Source organism: Gossypium hirsutum, chromosome D05, assembly GCF_007990345.1.
Source record: "Gossypium hirsutum isolate 1008001.06 chromosome D05, Gossypium_hirsutum_v2.1, whole genome shotgun sequence".
Lineage (NCBI taxonomy): Eukaryota > Viridiplantae > Streptophyta > Magnoliopsida > Malvales > Malvaceae > Gossypium > Gossypium hirsutum.
The window spans coordinates 27588727-27616579 of NC_053441.1; the positions used below are offsets into that span (position 1 = coordinate 27588727).

General features: G+C 31.0%; 4 protein-coding genes across 10 annotated transcripts; 1 reads left to right on the forward strand and 3 right to left on the reverse strand.

Annotated features, from left to right (window-relative positions):
* Positions 1 to 1207: 1207 nt before the first annotated feature.
* LOC107903111 (cypmaclein) lies at positions 1208 to 1909 on the reverse strand. The gene is made up of 3 exons (XM_016829159.2): positions 1783 to 1909; positions 1641 to 1680; positions 1208 to 1552 (listed from the first exon to the last, which is right to left on the reverse strand). The coding sequence occupies exons 1-3, from the start codon at positions 1840 to 1842 to the stop codon at positions 1380 to 1382; spliced, it is 273 nt and encodes a 90-aa protein (XP_016684648.1). The 5' UTR covers positions 1843 to 1909; the 3' UTR covers positions 1208 to 1379.
* Positions 1910 to 3323: 1414 nt separating this feature from the next.
* On the reverse strand, positions 3324 to 6174 carry LOC107903110 (ubiquitin-conjugating enzyme E2 30). 5 transcript variants are annotated; one of them, XM_041094544.1, is made up of 4 exons: positions 5981 to 6174; positions 3989 to 4109; positions 3778 to 3905; positions 3324 to 3689 (listed from the first exon to the last, which is right to left on the reverse strand). In XM_041094544.1, exons 2-4 carry the CDS (start codon positions 4056 to 4058, stop codon positions 3441 to 3443), a joined length of 447 nt encoding a protein of 148 aa, XP_040950478.1. In that variant the 5' UTR covers positions 4059 to 4109; positions 5981 to 6174; the 3' UTR covers positions 3324 to 3440. The 5 variants fall into 5 exon arrangements, with proteins under 5 accessions (XP_040950478.1, XP_040950479.1, XP_040950477.1 ...); XM_041094545.1 differs by lacking the exon at positions 5981 to 6174 and adding an exon at positions 4684 to 4706; XM_041094543.1 differs by lacking the exon at positions 5981 to 6174 and adding an exon at positions 4557 to 4675.
* A 6222-nt stretch (positions 6175 to 12396) lies between these two features.
* On the reverse strand, positions 12397 to 16180 carry LOC107904880 (50S ribosomal protein L21, chloroplastic). The gene is made up of 5 exons (XM_016831389.2): positions 15693 to 16180; positions 15433 to 15513; positions 13544 to 13645; positions 13391 to 13465; positions 12397 to 12643 (listed from the first exon to the last, which is right to left on the reverse strand). Exons 1-5 carry the CDS (start codon positions 16053 to 16055, stop codon positions 12572 to 12574), a joined length of 693 nt encoding a protein of 230 aa, XP_016686878.1. The 5' UTR covers positions 16056 to 16180; the 3' UTR covers positions 12397 to 12571.
* Positions 16181 to 20798: 4618 nt separating this feature from the next.
* On the forward strand, positions 20799 to 26406 carry LOC107904878 (calcium-dependent protein kinase 11). Of its 3 annotated transcripts, XR_001686375.2 has the most exons (8): positions 20832 to 21544; positions 22317 to 22460; positions 22554 to 22706; positions 22828 to 22943; positions 24906 to 25073; positions 25200 to 25424; positions 25723 to 25920; positions 26030 to 26406. XR_001686375.2 is itself a non-coding variant. In XM_016831387.2 (7 exons), the coding sequence occupies exons 1-7, from the start codon at positions 20989 to 20991 to the stop codon at positions 25867 to 25869; spliced, it is 1509 nt and encodes a 502-aa protein (XP_016686876.2). In that variant the 5' UTR covers positions 20799 to 20988; the 3' UTR covers positions 25870 to 26406. The 3 variants fall into 3 exon arrangements, 2 of the variants coding, with proteins under 2 accessions (XP_016686876.2, XP_016686877.2); XM_016831387.2 differs by having other exon boundaries at positions 20799 to 21544; positions 25723 to 26406; XM_016831388.2 differs by having other exon boundaries at positions 20834 to 21544; positions 22322 to 22460; positions 25723 to 26406.
* Positions 26407 to 27853: the final 1447 nt, after the last annotated feature.

The window sequence follows — 27853 nt, forward strand, 5'->3', positions numbered from 1 at the left end:
GATCACCTAAGGCTGCACGGTTTGCGAGACGAAAGGTCTAGCCCCGTGACACAAGGACGTGGTGGCACACGCGGAGGAGGCGGCGACAGTTGGAGGCTGCTGTTGGGCGCGCGGCGACTAAGGGTTTTTTGTTTTATTTTTCTGAAAGTGTTTTTAGCTGTTTTGTTGGGCTAGGGTTTTAATTATTTGGGCTGATTTATATTTGCTTATTTCTTGTGTTTATTTTGGGTTTTGGGCCTAGGCCAAAATTGGCCTATTACAAATATTTCTCTCAATCATTTTGCTTTGGTTAGAGTTTTGCTTTAATTAATCGTAGTGAAAATCAAAGGAAATAATCCTTAATACATTTATGTTACATTTGGTTATTAATGTAATAATACGAAGAAAATTTTATTTAACACATGTTTTAAAATACCTAGACATAACATAAAAAATAATTAATACACATTTAAACATAAAATTAGAAATATGAGTAGAAGTTTTTATAAAAAATAAGACATCTTCAGAATAAGTGAAAATTTTTCCTTTTTGCCACAAATAAGTCATGTGAGTGGCTAAAAAAATACCAAATGTGTTTAATTTATAGCTAATCAAAGACTAAAACATGTGAAAAAAATAATATTCCAACCAAACATAGCATTATAGTAACAAACTTTTTTTTTGTTGATCCTCTATTCACTTTGAATATGATTTATGTCTTACAAAGAGAGATTATATCTTTGGGATACCTATTCGAAACTCATTTATGTGATGAATCAAAGCATGACAATTTTGATTTGGTATGGTAAGTCAAATGACTAGTTTTACGCTGTTGTCACATGAGATTATATTCTATAGATACTTGTGTGATTATACAAGTAAAATTTTTCATGATAGATCATGTTCGATCAATTTTTCCAACATTATATATTAGTCTTAGTTCAGTTGGCATTGATATTAATGTCAGCGCAGGAGGATGTAAGTTGGAGCATGCTTAGATGCGTTTATCTTACTATTTAAAGGTTGAGAGTAATTGTTAACAGTTTTAGGCGTGGTATAAAAAAAAAAGAAAAGCTAATCATGTACCAACAAGAATATGTTTATTCATATACTTGATAATCTTATTATCAAACTCATTACACTTGTTAGATTGGCAACCAAATTTAAAATTATAATCAAATAAATATGGGGGAAAGATAAAATCAGTTGAAATTATCAAGGAGAAGGATAAATAAGCAAGCTTAAACTTGCATTTTTATTTAGTGAATTACATTTTTTTTTTCTCTCTTTGTTTTAAGAGATTTTATTAAAGTACACAAGAGACCCTCTCATAAATACAAGTGATAGTTTAGAATGAATCCATGAGAGGAATGCGTGTTTAGAAAATAGAAAGAAGTGATTCAAGGGCACTTGCCATTCTTGTACTTGGCATAGCAAGGGCATACTTCCTTGTTAGCAGTAGGGCCAGGGGGCACACACCCATCGCAGGTGTTGCAGCAAGCGTTGCATGTTTTAAGGCACATCTTCGGCTTCCATGACTTGCTGCACCTTGATGCACACTTCCCCTCGCATTCTGGGATTAGGGGTTTTCCATTAATGCATACATTCATATATAAAGCTTTTTATATTCGAAGAGTACAATTATTCATAAACTCTCTTACCTGGCCTTTGGACTTGGGCTTCAACCATTAGCATCCCAATCTAAGAATTGTCAAGAAAAGACATGATTAGTTTTGTGTTGGTACCTTAAAATCATGATGGATTGCAACATAAATTGCTGTTTAAAACCTTAAAATAAAGTACCTCGCAAACTAGGAAAAGACACAAAACAGCAAGCAAAAGGGTTGTCTTAGTGGTGGCCATTCTCAAACTTGTTTCTCTTTATGTGTGTGTCCTTTCCTTTTTTATTGTGGTTCATTTCAATGCTAAGGTGTGGGGGGGGGGGTTTATAGGATAGAGGTATGAATCCCAAAACTAATTTTAGGAAGCTAATTTCTAATATTAGACAATTTAGCCATTCTTTTAGGAGTAATTACCCCAAATATATATAAAAGAGGATAAACAAAAACATGAATACCATCCTCAAACTTAATTTTCTATATAGTTACTCCCCTAATTACAGTAGGTTTGTTTTACATTAATTAAGTTTCACTTCTTTATCTTCCTTCAATTATAATTAATTATATCCCTTTTTATAATTCTTTTCTCTTTATCCATAATCATTTATATATATAAATTAATTTTTTTCCTGCTGATTGATTTGTGTATTAATTAAAATATATTATATGTAAATATTAAAAACATTTCATCAATAATATTATTAAAAAATTAATATTTAAAATAAACTTGAATGATTTGATATTACTCCAAATTATGCTTTTAGCTTTACTTCTAAAAATAGAGTTGGAATATAATTTAAAGATTAGAAAGAAAATAAAAATAAGTTAGTAAATAAAAAATTACATTAAAAAAGTTGTATAAAAAATATATAAAATTTGTATGTAAATTAATAAACTGATCTGTATGATTTCAATAATATCTCTAATATTTTTCTCATTTATCTATTAAAGAAAGAAATATTTGATATATATTATATATGAAGTTCAGTTTTCAATGATTAAAAAAAATGAGTCTACGAATAAATGTGTAAAATTTAAATTTCAGGGACTTGAAGCACATATTTATATTTTCCAATATAAGAACTTAATATTAAGAAAAAAATTAAAATTGGATTAAGTGTATACACGTTTATATTTTTTTTTCCATAAGCAATGTTTAAATCAATTATAACAAAGATTAGTAACATATATGATCCTTATTATATGAGTATTCAACGTTGATAAATTTCTATAAAGAAATTGGATTGAAATAATATTCATTTTAAACTTAAGTCAATAAAGACACGTTGCAAATAATTAACATGCCAGATAGCAAAATTTTAACTATGTCACATAACTTTATATTACTATAAAATATATATCAGATAGGGAGTAGGGATTGATCAGAGATAAAATTCAAAATTGATCAATAATACTTTTGTTTACAAAGTTTATATACTTTATGGTGATGGTGAAAAGCACTCAATAGTATAGGGAAAGAGGTTAATAATCTCTGTATTTTATTTAACAAGCCAAATTATTTTGTCTTTATAATTCAACCATTATATTTCAATCTACTTTCTTTAATCGAAAATATCATCTCTAACTATATATATTTAATGATTGGATGATATTTTTAATTTTAATCATCAAAACGCTAAAAAATCTGAAGAAAAAACCAAAAAAATTGCCGCCATGAACCAAATATGCTTTGAAATGAACTACTAAATGGAGGGTAATGAGAACTGACCAAAAGTAGAAATAAATTTAATTATACTTGGAAATAGTAAATGAGAAGAAGATTTTAAAAACAGTTGGCAAATAAAATAAAAAGCATGTTGGAGTTGAATCCTAAAGTCATATTTAACCCATGGCGTATTTCTGGGTCCAAGCCTGAGCAGTAGACTCGTACTTGGCTCTATCCGTCTTGTATGTATGTGCAATTTCTGGTTCCAAAGGATCATCTGGGTTTGGATCCGCCAGCAACGAACATATCGACAATAACACCTTTGGAACTGTAAGTGCAGGGCTCCACTGTTCTTTCAAAATATCAAGACAGATGCTGCCATTGCTGTTGATGTTTGGGTGATACACTTTTGTCTCGAAGGATACCTATGCAAGCACATGACATATGCTAATAGATCAGTACGTAAGCTTTCTCTAATTTCTTAAAATTGTTTCGTGTGCTTCCTTTTGTTACCTTGGGTGGTTTGAATGGATAATCAGGAGGGAAGTGAATGGACACCAGAAACACCCCACCCGCATAAGGGCTATCTGCTGGCCCCGTAATCGTTGCTTGCCAATGAAACATGTCATCTCCTACAGGACCTGTAAACAACAAGTACATTAACTTGTTTGTCTGCAACAGAAACCAAAATTGAAACAAGAGAAAAGGACTTAAACAAATAAACCTGCACTGCAAGAAACAAGAGGATCTTTCTGCAGGTCTTTCAATTCCTTGGTGATTCTCTTAGATGCCATTGCTGATTTCTACACAAAATTGGTAAACAATAGACCAAAAAACTCCTACCTCTGTAAAAGATTTTAACAAAATCTTAACATCATATATCACACAAATAATAATTGTTCTAATAAATAAATAAATAATGATTGTAACACAAACTAGAGTTAAATGCATTGTTGTGGAGACTGTTAATGGGCATAATTGATGATGACAAAACAAAGAAATAGAGAAAAAAAAAAGAATCCTTGAGAAACTGGGATCTAGAATAAATGAAAGAGCAGACCAAGATTATAACACAGTATCTCTAAACCCTAACATACCTCAGTATATTAGCCCTAAAGCTTCTGATTTGAAGAATAAATTCATAGGTTGAAATTCTAAAAAGAAAAGAAAAAAAACCTCATATTTTGCGAAAACAATAAAAAACAGCATTCAACCTTCATCAAAAATAAGATTTAATTTTTCTTATAGCAAAACCCTAATTAGATCATCAAAGAAATTTATATTTTCGTTACCTAAGTATACTTCTCAATTGATCCAATATATATATATATATACTTCCCTAAGAAATAGAAAAAGAAGAAGGAAAACCCTAACAACAATTAAAGTGAAAGAGGGAAATAAATAAGGTAACCAACCAACCTATCTAGTTCTAAATATATGGCTTATAGTTTGAGATATTGATTTTCTTTTCTTTTTCTTTTATTCTTTTTTTTGAAAGAGATATTGATTATTGAGAGGATGAGTCTGGCGACTCAATATCATTTATTTATTTATATAATATATATTTTTTATCAAAAATATTATTATAATTAGTTCGTATTCTTGTGCGGTACATGGGTTAAGTCATCATGCTATTAATAAAATCGATGTTATATATCTTTCTCTATTTGCATTGCCTACACCAATCGAAAGTTCTTTTCCCCATTTTTCTTCTACAATTCAATTTTTTTTTCATGAAATAACTTTAGACTTCACAAATCTATGAACCAAAATTCAAACAATTTTTTTCTGATCTCCAACACTAATCGTTAGATCGACTTGAATCTAAGGTATGTTTTTTTACTCGTCAATGGGTACTGATTCACCATATCGATTATCGAATTGTTGTTTGGAGCTCATTCGCGAAACTTTAAAAAAAATAGTCCAATGACTTAAATAAAAAATTTTAAATAGTTTGATGACTTAAATGGAAACTTTTGAATAATTCAGTAATCAAATTATAACTTTTTTTTTGTTAAATGACCAAAAAAAACTTTTTTTTAGTAATATAATTACAAAATATTTTTAAATATATATTATTCTCCTATAATTAAAATTATTAAAAATCATATAGTTTCAGATTTTACATTAAAGAAAATTTAATTAAATTTGGAATTTTTAATTTCTGTAATAAATTTTTATAATACCAAATATATTAAAATATATATATACCGGATTTTTATTCATTTTCTAAGTTATGAATGTAAGTAATATGATAATATCTACTATATTTAATTTATTAGACCTAAATAATTTTATTAATATCTACAGTCTTGAGTACGCTTTGATAATTTATAGGTATAATGTTAATATTAGGTTAGTGTACTTTCATGTAAAATTGATTTAATTAATTATATAAAAATAAATAATTTAATTAAATAATAAAATGTTATATTTAACTTAATTATATATATAAATAAATTAATTTCACGACTCAAATTATTAAAATTTTAAACTGATTTAAAAAGTTGTAGAAAGTTGCTTAGTGTTACGTGGTCTAGGAGATTGAAAATAAGTTGAGTAAAATTAAAAGTGTAACGCCCTCTATTTAGAAAAATTAGGCTGGAAAATATAACAGAAAATAAGTTTAAAAGAAAGATTAGAGTTTTAATTTTTTTCTAAAAATAAGAATTTGATTGTGATATTTAAGGTAATAAACATTTAATTAAAATTGTACCTTTCAATTCGTCTAGGATGAACGCTTCGACTGAATAGTCTTCTCCGTTATCCTTAAGCTCACGTTTGCTTATTGTGGGCTCGCTTCGAATAAAAAAATTCAAAAAAATTATCAATGGGGCAATTTCACAATTTCTCTAAACATCTGAGTAAATTGTAAATAAGAAATCTTCTGAAATAATATTTTTAGAAAATTTTTTCTCTACAACTTTCTCTTTAATTCAAGTTTGTGAAAAATAATGACCCAATGCTCACTTTATATAGGGAAAGTTTAGAGAGTTCAACTAAGATCAAACTTAATAACTTTAATATTAAATTTAATCTAATACTAGTATTAAATTAAATTTAATATTAAATCTATTAAATTAATAGAATATTTATCTAAAAGATAAATATTTAATTTATTTTAATATTAATATAATTATTTTAACATTAAATTAATAAAATACTATAAAGATAAATATTTATTAAAATAATATTATTTTTGGAATAGTTAATCTAAAATCAAATTATCTGATAGAGTCCAATAGGAGTGTGATTCTTCCACTAATCAACTGTCGAATAACCACCATTGTTGTCGACCATCCACCATCCACTAACCACCGGAATGCCGCTATCGTAGTCACCGGCACCGTTGTGCCCGATGGTGTCATCACAGGCGCGACACCCTCACAGCACCCCAAGCCGGTTCGGTCCGGGCCAATGACGGCCCGACCAATCCGGTCTAGCCACCGGTTGGACCGCCGACCCAATTTTACATATCGAGTCTGGTTCAACCAATTTTGGGTTTCGGTCTCGGTTTTTTATTTTCGGTTCCAACTTCCGATCTCAAGTTCAATTACTCATTAGGCCAATTGTTCGACTTGAAAATTAATTTTCAAAAATATCATATTTATTTTAATTAATTTGATTGATTTAATTTTACTTTATCAAAATTTATTTTCTAAAAAATCACTGAGATTTTCCAAAATTAATTTTTCAAAATTTTTTTTAATTTATCTAGTTGAAAAATTCTCACGACCGTCCAATTTAATTTCACTTCAAATAAATAGACTCGATTAAACTATTTCCAAAGTCGTAGAATTTTTTCTAATCATATGCAGTCCAATCGAACTTTTGTTGAGCTAACAGAAGGACCAATCAGACATTTACAATTAGGCTCTAGTAATTGCAATTATATTCAGAAGTATCGTTCCGATAATTCGTAATTTACTTAATCATGGAGTCATTCCACAAGAAGTACCATGATTAAAAGCTCTTTATTGTATACTCTTTATAAAAGCAATTCATCCAAGTACTTTGTCCAATGACATCGTCATGTATGTGTTACCCTCATATGATATCAATGATTTCTTTGAGTTAAATCTGTTCACTCAATACAATCCTATTTTATCTCATTGTCACCATTGTTTCTTCTTAATGATTAATATGATCACTGTCAACAAATAACTGTGATAAATTGCTCGTTCGAGAATAAGCAACATGTGGTCACGTTTCATATTTATCAATCCACACAATGCTAATGAGAAGATATCGTTAACTCTCTAATCGAGCTATGAATTTCATTATTGATAGTAAATTCATTCCATACACAAGTCATGTACCCAACATACTGACTATGGGCTCGATCATCTTTAGAGCATAAGTCTCATTATATCAAAGCACATGAATTACATACGCATGGTCAGTAACTAACTCAGAATTTAGGTAAATCACATCATTAACGTCACAAGTGAATTAATTCACAAAAGGATTCAGCATTAATTTAACTTGGGTCCAATCCAATGTATTATTCTTCCAATGAGTACATCTATGTCTCTACCCCTGGAGTCAATTGCTCCGATAGCCAAAACTAGTCATCTCCCCAATTAAAATTGTAAACAACATAACAATCCTTCAAGTATTTGAATCAAACGCTCATTTTGATTCTTTTATGGAATTATGGACTCGTTTAGATTATCTACTAAAGTAAGTTGTCTTTCTCGCAATGTAAACATTCTTACAATGCAACTTATCATCAGTTTGAACTTAGACAATTAATGAGCTAATATTTGTTTGTCACAATTTTGCTATGTATGCAAAACATGAAAGACAGAAACACAAAAGATATAACAATGAAATGTGAAATTAACTTTATTTATTTATTCATCATTAAAATACATAGAAAACAGTTACATGTTTACTACAATATGGACACATTTCCCAACACCCTTGCCCGACTTGATCGATGGGTTTGAGCTACAGAATGCTACATTTGTTACCGAAGCAACAACAATAAAAAAATGTAGTAATTAATCAATCACTCATGAGATTAAACATCATTCACATTCAATTTACATTAAACAATCATTTTTGGATCTTAATCGAGCTTACGAAAGCTCTTTTGTCAACTCGAGCATGAAATAAGACAAAATTATAAAAAATTTAAAATATATGGATCGACGTCGTGACTTCATCTGATTCTCATCACGGCGTGGCCATCACAGTATGTCACGCTATGGTGACTAGCCTAAGCTCATCATGATATCACTCACTGTAATAGCAACGCTGTGACGTCAAAAGTCCGAGGTTGCAACATAGCCCCTGTTTTTGGAAAAATGCACATTTTGATACCTATTTCAAAGTTTCCAACCAACCAATCAATTTATGCACTATGCATCAACTTCACTTGATTCAAAACATGCCAAACGAGCTCAACATTCATGTCAAACCTCTCATCAGGACATTCATTACTTAAACATCAGTTAAACTTAAACATCTCAATGCCTTTAAAACATAATATCCAAATCAAGCAAATACCAATTCTTACCTTTGCTATGTTACATTGAAACTTACCATTTCACACACATGTGTACATTATATACCTTGATGGCTTATAGGCATTAACTTGAACCTATTCAAATATACACCAATACATATCTCAAGCATGTCAATCAAACATACCATTTTAAACTAGGTACCAACTTAGCTCTTTTACTTACCTCATCCTACCAACATAAACATACCAAGCTAAATAGGTTCATGTTTTAACTTCCCAAAAGCATCAAACCTTGCTAAATCAAGCATTAACCAAATCACTTGCCATGAACAACATTCAAAATCATCATATACCAAATTCATTACCATTTTCAACTCATCAAGACTTTTATCCATTAAAGATTACATCAAAACGTTCGTATAACTACCGATTCGGTGATAGCGTAAGCTTCGAAATTATCTGGCTTGACGTGTTTTGTAAAGTGACGGTCTACAAGGAAAAGAGAAAATAAACTAGGTAAACATATAAGATGCTTAGTAAGTACATAGGTATTAAACAAAACTTATCGTATCTTTTATCTAAATACAGTAAGCTACCATAACTTGGCATAGTTTGACTAGACATGACAATTCAAAACATCAACAAGGTGAGCATTAACTTATAACCAAACCACATGATATCACAAGTAATTAACGTGTCAATTCATGTCACATTAGGTAACAATCTCAAATTCATACTCAATGAAGGAATGTTACATTTACATATATATAAAAGGCAATACTTCAATCAATTTTTCTTACACAATTCATTCAATAACTTCCCATTTAAATATTAAGTTCATTTCATCCCATTTCAATTTATCAATTTCATATAAACTGATTCGCTTGATGAACCCTAATAAATAGACTTGGATACACATGTATCTACATCACACCAGTTGCTCGTCCGAGCTGAATATATATACATGTTAAGTTACCCGTCCGAGCTAAACCTTTAAAATGACACATCAGGTTACTCGTCCGAGCTAAACTTGTGTAAGATATATTTGAAAATCCGCAAACAAATTTTGGATCTTGGTAACATCTGTAATCAATCTCGTACAAGCGTGCACAAAACCCTATTGGCACTCCAATCATATCCTAACATTTACTAAGTTCACACGAGCATCTTTTACACATATAAACATCACTTTTCAATTTAGTCCAATTCTAGCCTGATCGTACCAATTCACACAAACATTCAATTCAAATACATAACAACCTAAGTAAAAAAAAAATACCATATGAGCTTACCTGATCAAAACATCAAACAAGTTTATTCTTTAAGGGCTAATCAACAATTTTGACTTTTTCTTGATTACCTCCGGTTTGATCCAATTCTTGATCAATTGAAGGACCGAATGTTTGAAACCCTTGGGATGTTTTTCTCTTTTCTTTTCTTTTATTTGAAGATCCGGGTGAAAAGGATAAAGGAGATGACAATTTCTCTTTCTTTTCGCCTAATTTTGCTTTTATAGCATAATTTAAACTTATTTATTTAATCAGTCTTTCTTAATTAAGTTTCTAATCATGTTTTAATGCTTAAGCCATCATCATCCCCTAACACATATTCCAAAATGGTTTAATTCCCATTTTGAACCTTTGGCTAATTGTAATATAAGTCCTTAAGTCTTTGGCCAATTAAAAACCTTTAGCGATTGGACTTTTACAAATTAGTCTCAACATCTAAGTAATTCAACAAAATTATCAGATCAAACTTTAATATATTGTTATACCAACTCCATAAATATTGATATTTAATATTTATAGACTTGGTTTATAGAAATGGGATTTTCAAACCGCCTTTTTTGGCACCATTAAAATCGAGTTGTTACAAACAGAAATTGAATTAATAAAACTTAGTTAAATAATTAGTTTATATAAATTAATGTTTGTATACACAATATTATTTGAATGCTTGATTATATATGATTTATAATGTTAGGAACTTATTTGTGTATGTTATAATAATTTGATTATACTTTATGGTAGCTCAAATAGGTATTTATATCAGCATTTTGATTGTAATATAAATTTTTATTATATTAGTGAAGATGGTAATTTTGAGATTTTGAGTACTTAAATTCAAGTTTTGTTACATGAAAATATGTACGAGTTAATTAAAATTAATTAATTAATTGACTTGATTTATGAGTTTATTGTTGACTAAATTGTTTAAAAAGTAATCAGATTAAAATAAATCCTAACAACAATATGCTAACTCATGATTTTATAAATGGTGAGAAGGTTTTGTGGCGAGCGGCAAAAGAAGCTTTAGAGCTTGGTAAAAAATTAGGTCTACGAGCCATCGAGAATGAAGAGGAGGTGATTAAGGAGCTGGTACAAATTGAAGAAAGAAGATTGAATATGGATTGTTAATGGAGTGATGAGGGAGTCTCCTTGCTTATTGATTGTCACTGCTCATGTGTACAGTTTTGTTTGTAAACATGTTTAATTATATGTTCATGAGCACGTTTGAGATACATTCTTTTAATGGTTGTGAATATGTTCGAGACATGTTCGTTTAATGTTCATGAACATGTTCAATTAAGTTAAACAAACATTATCGTAAACATTAATTCAAATGAGCATGAACATACATAAATTTAAATAAACGAACACGAACAAAAATTTTGAAATTCCTACAGAGCACGAACAAGTTTAAAAGATAAACAAACAAATATGAACATGGGTCCGTTCGTTCAAACTTAATTCATTTACAATTCTATCACAATAGATGGTATTTGATACATATATATAAATACATGAATTAAGTTTACATTTTGAAATTTAACATCTATGATGAGAGTAGTTGATAATGTATAAGCATCAACTGTATTTGTCAGTGCATATCAGTTTTAAGTGAAAAGAAGTCCTACTAGTATCATGCTACCTCTGTTGAATTAGTATTTTTCTTCTAATTTTCTCTTTTCAAATTTGAACATTTTCTAATTTTCTTTTTCAAATTTGAACATTTTACTGAGATTAAAATAAGGTACAATACATCAAATGAGTCTTAATTCAATTAATATAAATATTGTTGTTAAATTACTGTTATATAATATTCTTTGTTAAAATCACTTGACTATACAAAAAATTTATTTAAGTTACCGGATTGTTAAAATCACTGCTATATGACATTTTCTCTTCACATCACTTGCACCAAAGCTCCCATTCCACTTCTCTTATACAATTCAAATTATTTTTTTTATAAAACAGCTTTGAACATCATAAATTTAAGAATCAAAATAGAAATAACATTTTTTTCCAATCTCCATCATTGACCATTAGATAAAACTCGCTACTTAAAACTCGCTAGCCAAATTTTTTATTTTAAACTTAACAATTCAGTAACTTAAATAAAAACTTTTGAATAATTCAATAATGATTTTATAAATTTTAGGTGACCAAATCATAAACTTATTAGATAACTTGAGTGTAGTCTACTCAAAATCAAATTCAATATAATAATAGGAATCCAAAAGAAGGCAACCGAACCTGCTCAGAAAATAGTTCCACTTACCAAACCAGCCTTACTTTTAAGACGTGCAGTCTTTGCATTTCCTTCAATATATATTTGAACTTTAGTATGGCAGTTGCAAACTCAGGAAAAGAAATAAATGGTTGGTAATCAAAATTTCATAAAATAATCATTTTGACAATTAATGCTGATTTGTTAGAGTTATATCAATCTTCAAGCCAACTCCAAATACATACAAAATGAAGAGGAGGAAAGGAACTCCATGATACATTCATAAGTTAAGGCTCCTTATCATCCAATCCTCCACAAGGAATCTTAGGACTCGAGTGTGACAGCCGGATAGTCTTGGTAGCCTGTGATGCCTGTTATCCTTATCCGAGTATTTGGCTGCAACAGAAAATCATCAAAAGCTTCACATAATTATGAGGTCAAAGAAAAACATCTAAAAATATTCTTTTAGCATAGCTCGAACTGCTGAGCATTTTTGGAACATATACAGATAAAAAAATGGTGAGGTTATATATTTAGCACCTATGAGAAAGAAATGTCAATATCAAGAAAGTAAAAATATCCAGGACTATGTTGCATGGACTCAGCAGCTATGCTGGCAACCAGTTCGAAGTCTGTGGCTCCACGAGCTGGGTGCAAGCGGCAAATTGCATGAAGACAGCTTCAGGAAGTGGCATCAAGCCAGAAGAGGGAACAAAAGATGGAGAGGAGGATAGGAGGGCAGTAGTTTTGGTTTAGTTAAATTGAGAAAACAGATGATAAGAACTAAATTCGTCAGCCTAGTAATTCATGGCTCCAAAAAGATATGAGCAAATGACAGGAAACCAAGTTTAGGAAGAGGTCCCAGGACCAGAAGAGACAACAGCTCATGTGAAGAAAGAAGGCTTCGGTTTGGTGGAGTTGAACTAGATAACTAGATGACAGAATTAATCTTATTTCGCTGCTTCTCCGAATGCAGCAGATGGCAAATAAATAGGTAAATAGAATAATAATAATACATAATAACATATTTATTTGACATACCAAACAACTTAATCACCATCAAAAATTATATTTCTGTAGAAATCAGAATCATAATATTCAGTAGCTAGTTCACCAATCAATTTTTAAGCCAAAAAGTCATACCTGTCGATGTCCAATATTTCTCCGATAATTTTTCTTCTTCTTATATTTGAAGACAACTACTTTTGGGTTTAGTCCCTGCAAGTAAAAAGAAAATACATGGGTTTTCCAATATGATAAAAAAGGGTAAATGCAAAATATCAGGAGGTAATATACCTGCTCCTCAACAACAGCATGTACAGCAGCATTAGTTACCACAGGTTTTCCGATATATGTAGTTGTTTTTGTTCCCACAAGTAATACCTTGTTTAGAACAATCTGTGAAACAAAATCAATTTGATCTTTTAAGGAAGTAGACAACAAAATTTGAAATTGAAAGTTGACAGGCAATGAAATGACTATACTCTGGAATAAAAAGTTCACACAAGTCTAGTGATGGAACAGATACACATGTTATCACAGCCAGGCAACACCATCTACGGCCATTACAAAGATTAACGAAAGCAACAGTTTTCCAGGAAACATATCAAGTACACAAAGCTCTTAAATTTTAGGTACTCAGGAAGGTCCCTGTGTCCACAATAGGCATCTCATTTAAGTTCCTAATACTTCAAACATAAATTTAAACTGATTCAATATCAGTAAGGGAACTATTTGAAAGGGAGGGCAATAAAATTACTCGGACTATAAAAGCTCATAAATTTAGAAAAAGCCCACCAAAGGCTGAAATGGGAGCACATTAGTAGTAGGGAGAAAAAAGCATTGTCTTTGTTTCTCAAATCATAACAGAAAGTGTTTACACTTCAAATCACAGTATAGTTCTAACACTAACTTAAGAACGTGAGAGAAGTGCAGCAATAGTCATACCAAAACAAGGACTAAACTTTTTTCTCGTCTATTTGAAGTGTTACAAAGATGGTAATTCACAAAGAACATAGGATTAGAGTTCAACCTAACAACTCTATTCTAACGCCTAACCTTCATACCACATGAGCTAAGTCCATGTTGCATATAATCTTTAGCTTTACACTATTAAGTTTGTGCTTGGTGGGAAAGCGATACTAATGTGTTCTCTTCTTTCTTTTCTCATATATGTAGTCTGTAGAGCACTACTATATCAGAGATATGTCATTTAGATTATTATTATCAAAACTTTCAGGTATGCTCTCACATACATCTGGGGTTTTTTCAATGTAACAAGCAAAGACTTCATTATGCTCTTTAGATCTACAGATTGCTGGTCCTTCTTGGCAATTCACGTATGATAACAATCTTGATCGACAAAACCCAAATGCCTAAAACTAGCTCTGTACCTTCCATCACAGTAATCTGTGCAAACAAAGAAAACTAAATATCCAATATTTTCATGTCATAGATGAATGAAGCAATAGGCAATCAATCAATTCTTTGTTCCAGCAAACAACACTGCAGTTCCTAGAACAAATGTATCAGCTAAATGCATTCCACTATGTTTGATATTGATGCCCAAAGCTTTCTTCAAGAAAAAAAAAAAAACAATGCCCAAAGCTAGCAAGGAAGAAAAAAAATGGGAGAAATACTGTTAAGTCTCCACCAAAGATAAGTGCTTGGAAAAGGAAAGCACGGCCAAATAAATGGTCAAGGGCCAGCTCTAGTCTATTCAAATGCATGCCAAATAACAAGAGCTTAATCTTGTAGGAGATACACCAGTAGACAGAATACACTATCCAGCAATCACTTCGGAAATATTGAATGACTACAATACCGAACAAAATTTGTATGCAAAAGCTAAAACCACCAAGAAAGATAATACCATTGCCATTTCACGACCTCTCCATGATAATGGAAGCCAAAGTATATTCCAATTATTTGGTACAACTTTTGGCTGTTTGCCTTTCTCCCCTCTCCAAATTGTGACCGGAAGATTATGCATAACCATGTATGCCATGTAATTAAAAAATGCAAGCAAAAGTACAACATTACAAACCACATCACGACTGCAAGCTTGTTTTAACCATGCTTGACCGTGCAAGGAATTCAAATACTTCAACAAAGATAACAGTTCCTGAAGCAAATAAAATTTCACAAGAGGATCTGAGAAAACGTAAAAAATCTGAATCACCAACCTTATCGTTGACATTTGCACCTTTCAGTCTCTGGGTGTAGAGATATCTTCCAGGGAAAACAATGTATTGGCGACCCCCAATCTAAAACAAAACCAAAGTAAATTAATCGAACACATAGCAGGCAACAAAATTTTGTTAGACATAAACACGAATTATACATTAAAACCAAAAATACATTCAGGGTAGTAGCTAAACTACACTAATAGCACTTAAAAATGCCAAAATCGCATATAAATTCTAAACTCAAAGCCATAACTCACCATAACAACAGCAAAAATCTCTTCCCTTTTGGGTTCTTCCTTGGAAGCCTCAACAACCGAAGCTGGTTCCGGTTCCGGTTCCGGTTCTGGTGCTGCTTCGGGTTCTGGTTCGGGCTCGACGTTATCAGGTTCAACATCGACAACGGCAGCGTCGGATTCAGAAGATTTGGGGATTGTAAAAAATGTGGGTGTTTTGGAGAGGAGAGAAGTGAGCTTCAAAGAAACGGGTTTAGGGATAGAGAAAATGGGAATTTTGGGAGGAGAAGAAAGAAAACAACTTTGGTGGTGACGATTTGAAACGTTGCATTGAGTGGCGAAAGAAGAAGAGAGAACCAAAGTACTAAAGGTAGCAGAAGACGCCATTGGTATTGAGTAATGCAGATGAGATTAGCCCACTGCAAAAGCAAGAACTAAGCATTCACCTCTATAGCAGAATAGACTTATCCTATCCATTTTTATTGTCTAATGTCTAACATACCCTTTGGATTATTTTTTTTCAAAAAGAAAATAGATAAATATGATTAGATTTGCATATGCTATAATTAAATTTAAATAATAATTTTATTAATAACTAATCATTTCTAATTTGTATTTTATAAAAGTGTGATAGCTTATCTGAAACTTTAAAATTATATATTTTTTAATTATATATATTTTTTAATTTTTAAGTGATGATGTAGTTTAATCTTACAATTCTGTATCATCTAGCTTTTATGAAATTCAAGTTCAAATGTCAAGTGGACTTAGTTACCAAATTTAGGTATCAAACTGGAGCAAAAAAAGATACATATATCAAAGTAGATCTAGTTGTCAAGTTCAAATGTCAAAAGCTACATTAACTCAAAAATATTTATAATGTTTTCCCAAATTTTATTTTTATAAATATGATAAGTATGTATGATACAAAATCTCAATAGACATTAGAGTTATAATATTAAAATACATTAGAATCTTCATCATATGGTATATCAGAGCATTTACCTTAATAGATATCTACTTATAATAAGATATTTATAACACTCCTTTTACATGTCCATTGATGAATAATAAATTTCATTAAAACTTTGTTAAGATAAAAATCCAAAAAAGATTTCTTTGTAAAGAAAAAAGTACATACTTTTAACGTATAACATGTTGCCTTATTAAAAATTTACCAGAACGAAAGCTTAGTCAAAAGGAAAAAGAGTATAGCACATAATTACACTCGTTTGTTGTAACATCACTTAAGATCTCTAAGTTAATACATGTCAATCTCTTATCAGTTTTTCAAATGTTGAAGTAGGTAATGTTTTGGTGAACTTATCTATTAAATTATTGCTTAAACAATTCTATTGATCATCTACATCACCATTCTGCAAACGATTGTGCATGAGGGAAAACTTTAGGGAAATATGTGTTTAGCCCCATTTCTATTGTTTTTGTCTTGGAGAAGCATAAAATCTTATTAGCAAATTTATAACAAATTTTACATCAGGTCGCGTGTTATTAACAAGATATAATGATGCTCATATAGCACTAAGATATGATACTTCTAGATCAAGTATTTCTTCATCATTTTTTCTGGTTGACAAAAAAGTGATTTTTATTCATATCTAACGATCTTATAACTATTTCGTACTCATGGATGTGTTGTATGTTGTCAAGTCTTTTTAGGAACTTTTTCTTATATGCTGAATGATGAAAAAAAATCATATGTTAAGTGTTGGATTTAAAGGTGAAAATTAGAAGAAAAAAATTCTTAAAGAATACACTTGTGCAGCTTACTCTCAAAGAAAAAAAAAATAGAACTTCACTAACTAAAGTTGATGTCTGTCCCTGTGGGGATCGAGTGATAGAAGTTTTAAGAATTCAAGAGAAGGTCATGGCGAGACGAGTCGTTTATCATTACGATAGGTGTCAAGTGGAAGTGCAGTGATGTATGCAGCTAAGGCATCCTAACAAGCCGGTAGACTTGAACCTTGTTCCTACATGACCCGATCAATTCTATCAGGCACTCGCCATCTATTTTCATTGTTCAACTCTTTGACAACACGAAAAATCCATTGTTCAACTCTTTGACAACATGAAAAAAACCAAAAGCTCTGCCCTCCCTCTCTATCTATCCATAGGATGGAAGGGCGGAGACCTTTGGTGTCTCCTCCAGTCAAGAATTGAGGCCTCATAATCACTACCCAATATGTTTTTCCTTTTCTCACACGCCTTTCTTCGTTCATGGTTTGATATTACGGTGTCCTAGGCGTAGAGGAACAACACCAATCCATCCCGAACTTGGTGGTTAAACTCTACTGCGGTGACGATATTGTAGGAGAGGTCCTGCGGCAAAATAGCTCGACGCCAGGATGATAAAAAGCTTAACACCTCTTATTCTTATTACTTTTTCAATATGAAAAAGTAATAAAAATGAAAAATGAAAAGGTTGTCTTATTCAAAACGCCAATTATGAAATCCCCTCTCTCCTACTTCACACCTCGGAACGCATTGTTCTTATAGAGAGAAAGGCACTTTCACATCTTCTTAACCCAAAATGGCTGGGGAGAGGAAAGATTCCTTTTTTTTAGGATACTCCTGGAACAGATCCAGTGGAGATGAGGTGGGGCCTATAGCTCAGAGGATTAGAAACTTATTGCATATTTGAAATAAGTGATTTTTATTTATATCTAACGATCTTATAACTATTTCGTACTCATGGATGTGTTGTACGTTGTCAAGTCTTTTTAGGATCTTTTTCTTATATGTTGAATGATGAAAAAAAATCATATGTTAAGTGTTGGATTTAAAAGTGAAAATTAGAAAATTTTATTTTTTTTCTTAAAGAATACACTTGTGCGGCGTAATCTCAAAGAAAAAAAAATTAGAACTTCATTAACTAAAGTTAATGTCGAACTTATTGCATATTTGAAATGAATATGTGTTATTTATCCACTATGTAAAATATTTTGATATTATACGATTTCAATAGATGCTTTTATAAAATAGTCAAATGCGTGTTATCAACTTGCCACTTTTTGTTTGTGAGATTGATTGCTCAAATAATTAGATTAAGAGCAAAACGCAATTAAACAACCCATCTTACTATGATGGCTAGCTTATATCTCAAACATTTAATAATCATTGTGTGTCAATTTTAATAATAGTTGCAAATCCATTTGCTTATACACAAAAAGATTATGATATTTTATACAGAGTAATACTTGCATGTATCAAGTCAATAATTTATAAATCATATTAGATTTGACGTTTGGTTAGAAGCCAAATATTTCACATTTTTTTAAAATATAGATGTGCAATATATGTTCGAATTACTCCACCACAACAAACAAAATCGATTATGAATGTATATTGGATATGAGTCTCCTATTATTGATATTTTTAACATGATAGATCAATTGGTTAAAAAAAATCAATGTAAAAGAAAAATAATGACTCAAAATCAAGATGATTATATAGTGGACATAGATACTCTTGAAGAGATCTAAAACATAACTATTCGTAAAACTTTAAAAGAATTCAAGTACTTGAAAATGATTTTCTTTTTAAATAAAGAGATAGATAAGTTATGTCAATATAAGAAAAGTTGAAACCAAAATGAAAAAGTTTTCGATAATGTTTTTGCATTATAATATTAATGTTGAAATAATGAAAAAAATGAGGCTGAAAATCCAGAAAATTAATTGGTGAAAATGAAAAATAAACCATATTTTAAATAGAATTAAATTCAATTCCAAAGTGTAAAGGTTTTAAACCTATAATTCTAAGCACCTAAAAATATAAAGTCAATAGGGTGGAAATTAATAGTCTGGGAAATGAAAAAAAATTTGAAGTTCTAAAATATAAATAATGACTTAAATATTAAGTGGGTTTTCACAAAATTTTAGTATTGTTTATGAAAAAGATTTTCATAATTGAAATGGTGGTTGAATCGGTTAGGTCATCGGGTCGTCGGTGTAATTGATTTGGACATTTGAATGGTGGTTGTATCAGCTCACGACTCAATCAATTTAAAGTATTTCTCCGGTCCAATTGACCGGTTCGGATCAATTCAGGTAACCATGATTATGAAAAGATATAATGTTTTTTAGTGGCGGATGCAATCAACTTTAGATATCTTATTAATTTAGCATGCCATGAAAAACTTGATATGCGTTTAATGGTTATTATTATAACATTTTGTATGTATAACTACATAGTGAAATCTATACTAAGATTTTTGAAGAATTTAGAATATTAGAAGCATATAAGAATTCCCTGAAAATTATTCAATATGTGTAATGATTGAAATAATTTGGACATATGTGATAAAATAGTTGAACGAAGATTGCAAAATGATCCAACATGCTTATATTTTTTTATAAAAAAATCAAGATCATAATTTATTATAATTTTTGTATATACTGATCTAAATGTTATTGGAACAGATTACAAAATAGTAAATTATTTAAAAAAAAAAGATTTGAGAGCAAAATACTCAACTTCATACTAAACATATAAATTTTTTTATCGATATTTAAAAATAAAACACATCAATTAAGTATGCTAATGGTTGTAAAAAAACACAACACATCATCTTGATAAAAAAAATCATTGGTCCAGGAGTTGGAGCAGAAGCATCATATTGCAGTGCTATAAATTAAATATATTTCTCTTAAAATTTTCTTCACTTATAACCTTAAGAAGAAGAAGAATATAAATGTTTTAGAATTCAAAATTAAAATAGTTTTGACCTACTAAATTATGTGTATAATATTTCTTTTTTAAAATTTAGTAAAAATTTAAAGAAACATATTATATATTTAGAGAAAATGTTATAAATAATTTAATTATAAAATGAATATTCATTGTAATAAAAAGTTAGGAATAAAATTTTATACCATTACCTTTATAAATATATTAATATATATTTTTTGACAATTAAACTACTGATATAAATTATAAAAATAGGGACATAAATTTATTTGATATAAATTACTTTAAAAAATTACAAGGGATAACATAATGATTTTTAGTTTTATTAAAAAAAACTATTTACAGAATATAGCTTCTTAATTATTCTTTTTTTAAGAAAATAGCAATTATTATATTAAATTAATAAATTTACTTTTTCTATTTCTATTTTCACTCACAAAATGCAAAATTTGTAATAATAGGAGGAAAAAGAAAATCCAAATCGGGAAGCTTTGAGCTTTGTTTCCGGCTAATTGTAAAAATACGTTGTCTCCATTGAAGGAGAGTGGAAGCGAGCGAGAGAGAGAGAGAGAGAGAGAGAGAGAGAGAGATCCCATCTGAGATATTTGTGGCAATGAATAAGAAAATTGCAGGATCGTCCTCGAGACCAAGAAAGCCCACAGGTACGGTTTTACCATACCAAACACAGAGAATAAGGGACCACTATTTCTTGGGCAAGAAGCTTGGGCAAGGCCAATTTGGCACCACCTACCTATGTACCGACAAGGTTACTGGTATCCGTTACGCTTGCAAATCTATCCCAAAGCGCAAGCTCGTCTGCCGTGAAGATTACGATGACGTCTGGAGGGAGATCCAGATCATGCATCATTTGTCTGAGAACCCATTCGTGGTTCAGATCAAGGGAACTTACGAAGATGCCGTGTTTGTTCATTTGGTTATGGAGCTTTGTGCGGGTGGGGAACTTTTTGATAGGATCGTGGCTAAAGGTCATTATAGTGAAAGAGAGGCTGCTAAGCTTATCAAAACCATTGTTGGTGTCGTTGAGGCTTGTCATTCCCTTGGGGTTATGCATAGAGATCTCAAACCTGAGAATTTCTTGTTTGATACTCCCGCTGACGATGCCGTTCTCAAGGCTACCGATTTTGGCTTGTCCGTCTTCTATAAACCAGGTTGCTTCTGGGTTTTCTTTTGTTTCTATGTTACTCTTGATTCTCTTTAATTAAAGGTGCTTTTTTTGGTTGAATGATTAATGTAGTTCTGTAAGAACCATGAATAGAGTTTTCTCTGATTTTGGTTTAATTATCTGATTGGACGTTGAAGATTTTATTCATTCTTCGACACCTTGCGGTAGGATATTGATATCTGATATTGGTTGTTTCCATGGTTGGGATTTCCTTTTGATTTTATTGTAATCATGTTGTATTAAATTGAATTGATTCTTTGAAAGTCTTGGGATAATTAATTTTCACCGTGATGATTCACTGCATGTTCTTCAGGTACTGTTCATTAGGATCAATTTCCCTTAGGATGTAATGCTTGGTGTGTATTTTCCAAAATTCATATTAATTTAAAAAAAATTGTGAGGAACTTCGGTTCTGGTCTTTTGAATGGAAAAATGTTCTGTTTTGCATAGACCATCTTTTACGAAGGTTTTATGGTTTCAGTTTTTGTCCATAATTAATGCACTAAATATCTAATTCAATTGAATATATTAAATGAGATGGTTCAATGATCAGCATGTTTTTCGGAAAACTCCTTGCTGATGTAAAGATTAGCACCATTAGATTATTGTGTTGTGCTTCATTACTAAACTCTGCTTGTAGGAATCAGCATTGAATTGCACCTCTTGCATTCACTAATGCTTTGCCTTATATTTTTCTGTGAATGTTTTCTTTCATGGTTAATGGGGCTTACTTTTTTTTTTATCCTTTTTCATTCCAGGACAGTATTTTAGTGATGTTGTTGGGAGTCCCTTTTATGTTGCGCCAGAGGTTTTGTTGAAGCATTATGGACCAGAAGCAGATATATGGAGTGCTGCTGTTATCCTATACATCTTGTTGAGTGGGGTTCCGCCATTTTGGGCAGGTATTCATTTCAATACTGTACTCCCTGCAACGGTTAGTGCCATTCTTGTGTTCTCATATCGTAAATGTACTTACCTTCCCTCTCAACTTGCAGAAACTGATTCAGGAATCTTCAGACAGATTTTACATGGAAAAGTTGATTTTGAATCTGAGCCATGGCCTAGTATCTCTGAAAGTGCAAAAGATCTGTTAAGAAAGATGCTTGAAAGGGACCCACAGAAAAGAATTACTGCCTATGAGGTTCTATGTAAGTTATTTGAATACCATGCGATATATTTTATTATTTCTTTTCTATAACATGGGAATGACAGCGTCCTATCTTTATTGTATGTGTATAAGTCACAATTGTGGGTTGATTTATGCATCAGGTCACCCATGGATTGTGGATGACAGAGTTGCCCCAGACAAGCCTCTGGATTCCGCTGTATTATCACGTTTGAAGAAGTTCTCAGCAATGAACAAACTTAAAAAGATGGCTCTGCGTGTATGTGATTTTCCTGTTTTTCATCTTACTAATGATCTCTAGTTATAGGAAAATTTTCCCCAGAATCTGACAGTGAACTCATTATTTAGTTATCTTTTTTACTGAATTTAGCATCTTCTTGCTGAAGGATTTTTATTGCATAATTTGTGTTGTGGCTTTTAGAAAGTAATGAGTGATATCTAAAATTAGAATGAATCCTGTCTTGGGCCACGAGAATAAAAATCATCAAAAACCTGAATGTTTATGAGATCAGTAATATCTGATATAAAATTCAGATTTGTAGAGATAAGAAAAATAGTATGCCAAAGTTGAGTAATAAGATATGACAGTTCTTGGCATATGAGTATTAATGTTGTTTTTGCTATTACACTGTAAACTATGAGTATGGTCTTATGAAAATGTATTTTACGTCTGAAGCACAGGTTTGTGGCATAATAAATAGAGAATAAGAATGGAAGTTTATCTAGGTATAAGATTCAGCTGCATTTTACACTCGATCATGGAAGATATAATTTGCAGCTTTTGTTAGCATGGTGTAGCACTGTGATCCAATGCATTCTGCATTTAAATATGTTGGGTGTTTATATTTGATATGGAACCCAACTATTGCTTATTTTAATTCTTCACTTGGGTAGCATTATCAGTTTTTGTAGAGATACAAGCTTCTCCTTTCCCTTCCCCTTTCACTGAACTTTTACTGTTGATTTTTTGTGTCTGCGTTGGACTCTCATGTTTATGTCTCAGGCTTGTTTTACGCGAAATTGTTTGCGGTGAATCAAAATCCAGTTTTGGCTAAAGAGGGCTTAGTCAGACGGAGTTTAGGGGTCTGGGCTTTGAAAGGTTTCTAGGCAGAGGCATTTATGTTGTCCATAATGTTGAAATATTGTTAGGAAGCTATCATACTGAAATGATAGCCCCTGTAGTGGGCATCTCTTTTTGCTAAAATTGGTTGTTGCTGAATTGTGGTGGTGCGATCTTAAATTTCCTATTCCTGAAAATCTTCTTGAGCTTGATATATGTGTAGCGGACATTCTTCTTAAAATAACAAGCTTCAAACCATCAGCACCCACCAAGCAAGGGGAAGAAAAAGAAACAAAAAGAGAAAACAAAAGGAGCTGTTCATGCCAACAACTCACACAAAGGGAGGGCTAGAGATAGGGAAGAAGCAACGCTATCAGTAGCGGAATTTATTTCCATTTTCAGTAATGTTATAAATCATGGTGGTATAAAAAAAAGTAGCTTATCACACAAGTAACAAGTTCATCCATTCATATTTTTTGTTGTTACAATGATTCTGGGTCTGTGGTCAGCTGCATAATAGAATGCAACGTCCATTCTTCATTTTTGTTTCTCCAGCAAAACAAACTTTTGGTGTTGGCTAGCTTAGCTTGGGATTAGTTGGGTGGAGGCTGGAGTCTGGAATTTAACTTGTCTTAGCCTCGATGGTGGACATCATTTTTAGCATTAGTTGTTTGGAGTAGAAGTCAGGATTCTAATCTCTTAAACTTTGATGCATATTAACTTCATCCGGGGCTTGTGATAAAATACTACCTCATACCATCCTTTCACCCTAAGAAGTAAATCTGCTAGCAAGTAGTTTCCTGAGAACTATAAGGGGCATGGACTGCAGCTTGGGATGGAAAGAAGCCAAAACTATTGTAACTCTGTTTTTACTCAAAAAATTTTGTTTTCCTTTTCGGTTACATTGTTCTGCTATAATTCATGATTGTAGAAAAATAGTTTATTTCTCAAAGTTTATCCCTTCATATTCGTACAATGAATACAACTTCCAGTTGCCATCTTTGTGTTGTTTGACAAAACAGGCATATGCATGAAAGAAAGCAGCCACAAGACTTAATTTTCTGTCTTGGTTGTTTGGGTCACTCTGGCAAATACTATTCCTTCTTAATATTTAAATATGTTTCACACATCTTTTATGATGGAAAATAAATTCTTTTGCAGGTCATAGCAGAGAGACTCTCTGAGGAAGAAATTGGTGGCTTGAAAGAGTTGTTCAAAATGATTGATACAGACAACAGTGGGACGATTACATTTCAGGAACTCAAAGATGGTTTAAAGAAAGTGGGATCTGAACTTACAGAAACGGAAATCAAGGCTTTAATGGAAGCTGTAAATACACCTTTTTGAGTTATTGAATTTAATGTTTGTGCCATAATCTAAGTTTGGTACTCTCCACTATTACAACATGGTCGAGTCTCACAATTTCAGTTATTATTGCCTTGGGTATTTTGGCAGGCTGATATTGATAACAGTGGAACAATTGACTATGGTGAATTCCTTGCTGCTACACTGCACATAAATAAGATCGAGAGAGAGGAAAACTTAGTTGCTGCTTTCTCCTTTTTTGACAAAGATGGTAGTGGTTATATCACCATTGATGAACTTCAACAAGCTTGCAAAGAGTTTGGTCTAGGTGATGTGCATCTGGATGAGATGATCAAAGAAATTGACCAAGATAATGTAAGTATATCAGGCCAATTGGACATTCAAACTTGAAGTTATTCTTTCACATTCTCCATTCTAGAAGTTATATAGACATGGTTTTCACATATCATCATCATGGTCACATCGATGTTATCACTGAGATGAACGTGTACGAGTATATTTATATTGGAAAAGATGAATGTATTACTTGTAGAGTACAGTTTAGCATTAAAGTTTCTGTTCATTCTAGCTAGATACGTAAGCATGTAGGGATAAAACATCAAAATTGCAATTTCTTATTCGGAGGTGTTCTTATGATTATATAAAATTGCAGGATGGGCGAATAGACTATGGGGAGTTTGCTGCAATGATGAGAACGGGTGATGGGGGTATGGGAAGGAGCAGATCATTGAGAAGCAGCCTAACCTTCAGTATAGCCGATGCGTTTGGAATGAAAGACCCAACACAGGATATTAAATGAAACCATGTTACTCGGATATGAGTGTCGGATACAGGTATGTATCCAACACAGGTATGTTTAAAATTTTCAACGTTTTTTCATGTATTTAGAAGGTCCTTGAATTGTTATATCTCTATACCGATGTTCGAATATGCACATCCCAAACGGGTGTCGAACACAGGTATTTCAAGAAACGGAGAGTCGTAACAACATAGAATGAAATCCAATCTCTTGCATAGTTAGCTGCACTTTGTCAAACTGAAATCGAAAGTTAGTTACACTGACGTAACGTTCCATTTGAGTTGCCATAGGGTGTCGATGCTTCTTTAGGTTGATGGATGAATTTTATTCACTCATTTACTTAGGAATGTGAAGACCGTCATTTTCTTGCCTAGCTTAATAATGGTTAGAGGAAATGGCTCAGCTGCTATGCTTTTCAGTAGAATAAATAGTCAGTGTAGTTCACTAATTGTCGGCATGATAGAAGTTTGTAGCCATCAGACAATTAGTGCTTGTAATTTTCTATTTATAATGAAACAATAATGTTTGTTGCTTTAATTTGTTTACCTTCTTATATAGTTTTTTTTTACACATTCACACTCACAAGCAAATACAGGAGAAGAGTTTCACTTGTACTAATGAAAAACTATTAGTTTTACAGAATTCTGTTATTTTTTACACTCTTTATATTTTTTCTTTTTAATTATTGTATTATTAATTTATGCATATCAAAGTTTTAAGTTATTATTATTATTATTATTATTATGTTTTAAGTTATTTAAGTATGGGATAAATCTAAAAATTATATATAAACTTTGATTTAATGTGTAATTATATACATGAATTTTAATTTGGTGTAATTATACACGTAAAACTTTAATTGTGGTTTAAATATATACTTTAATCATACACATTTAAATAAATAAATACATCAATATTGGATAAATATAATTATTTATTTATGTAATATATAAACATAAAATGATGTTATATCAATAATTGTGCTAACAGTTTACAAGAATTGGATCAAATCAAAATTTCATGTATAGAATTATATAAAATTAAAGTTAATGTATATAATTAAATATCAAATTATAAATCATGTATAAGTTTAAAATTTAATAAATTACAAATGAATTTGAATAAATTATTTCTATTTCCAACCATAAACGTATGGTTGTTTGTTAAACTTCTTAATTAAGTAATTATATTTAAAAAAATAATTGTGGTAACCTTTTTGACATTTAATTTTGAAAAAGAATAACATGTATCACCTAAAAACTTTATCATTAACCAAGTTAAATCAATAAAGATAAACAGTATTTTAAAGGTTGTTTATAAACGAACTCAACATTGAATAAATTTTTTTCAAACTTGTTTATTGCTTCATTATCATATAATTATTTGTGTGCTTATTATATTTATAATATTTTTATTTAATTATTCTATATCCAAAAAATAAGATATATATGTTTATTGTTGGTTTATTATTCACAAACATCACTCCTGAATTGTTGAATTATATGTTAAAAAGCATATTCACGAGATTATTGGTTTAAATTAAACTAATTAACATATATTATTTATTTGAATATAAATACGCATAGCTTTAAATATAAATAACTAATAAAAAAAACATAAGTTTAAACTTGAAAAATAATAATTATAAAACGAACATATATAATATCAAAAATAAAAACAACCCAAAAAACAAACCCCAAGTCCATCAGTCCAAAAATGGATATCAAATTGAACTTGAATATTTAAAATATAGAGGAAAATATTAAAGTCGGCATGAGTTCGATATGTTAATAGTAAAGTGGGTATTGCGGTGCAGGCCTAGGAGGAGGCAAATTCAGGTGCCAATCTTATCTCTCTGCTTTCGTGTTAATTAATGGTAGTGCTTATCTTCTGATGTTTCTACTTCGCAGTCCACTTTTTATTACCCTTACAGCCTCTTTAGTTGACTGCAATAGTAAGCCCAACCACGCCCTTTCCTTGTTTT

Bases quoted from the DNA above. Each gene is read 5' to 3' on its own strand.
- LOC107903111 (XM_016829159.2), bottom strand. From the start codon at position 1,842: ATGGCCACCACTAAGACAACCCTTTTGCTTGCTGTTTTGTGTCTTTTC. The intron at 1,681-1,782 runs GTACTTTATTTT...GACAATTCTTAG, and splicing joins GTCTTTTCCTAGTTTGCGAG to ATTGGGATGCTAATGGTTGA. The intron at 1,553-1,640 runs GTAAGAGAGTTT...CCCTAATCCCAG, and splicing joins AGCCCAAGTCCAAAGGCCAG to AATGCGAGGGGAAGTGTGCA.
- LOC107903110 (XM_041094542.1), bottom strand. From the start codon at position 4,473: ATGCTGTTTTTTATTGTTTTCGCAAAATATGAG. The intron at 3,906-3,988 runs GTTTATTTGTTT...TGTTGTTTACAG, and splicing joins TCTTGTTTCTTGCAGTGCAG to GTCCTGTAGGAGATGACATG. The intron at 3,690-3,777 runs GTAACAAAAGGA...GTGCTTGCATAG, and splicing joins ATCCATTCAAACCACCCAAG to GTATCCTTCGAGACAAAAGT.
- LOC107904880 (XM_016831389.2), bottom strand. From the start codon at position 16,055: ATGGCGTCTTCTGCTACCTTTAGTACTTTGGTTCTCTCTTCTTCTTTC. The intron at 13,466-13,543 runs GTATATTACCTC...TTTTACTTGCAG, and splicing joins ATGCTGTTGTTGAGGAGCAG to GGACTAAACCCAAAAGTAGT. The intron at 12,644-13,390 runs GTATGACTTTTT...TTTCTGTTGCAG, and splicing joins GAAATATTGGACATCGACAG to CCAAATACTCGGATAAGGAT.
- LOC107904878 (XM_016831387.2), top strand. From the start codon at position 20,989: ATGAATAAGAAAATTGCAGGATCGTCCTCGAGACCAAGAAAGCCCACA. The intron at 22,707-22,827 runs GTAAGTTATTTG...TTTATGCATCAG, and splicing joins TACTGCCTATGAGGTTCTAT to GTCACCCATGGATTGTGGAT. The intron at 25,074-25,199 runs GTAAATACACCT...GTATTTTGGCAG, and splicing joins TCAAGGCTTTAATGGAAGCT to GCTGATATTGATAACAGTGG.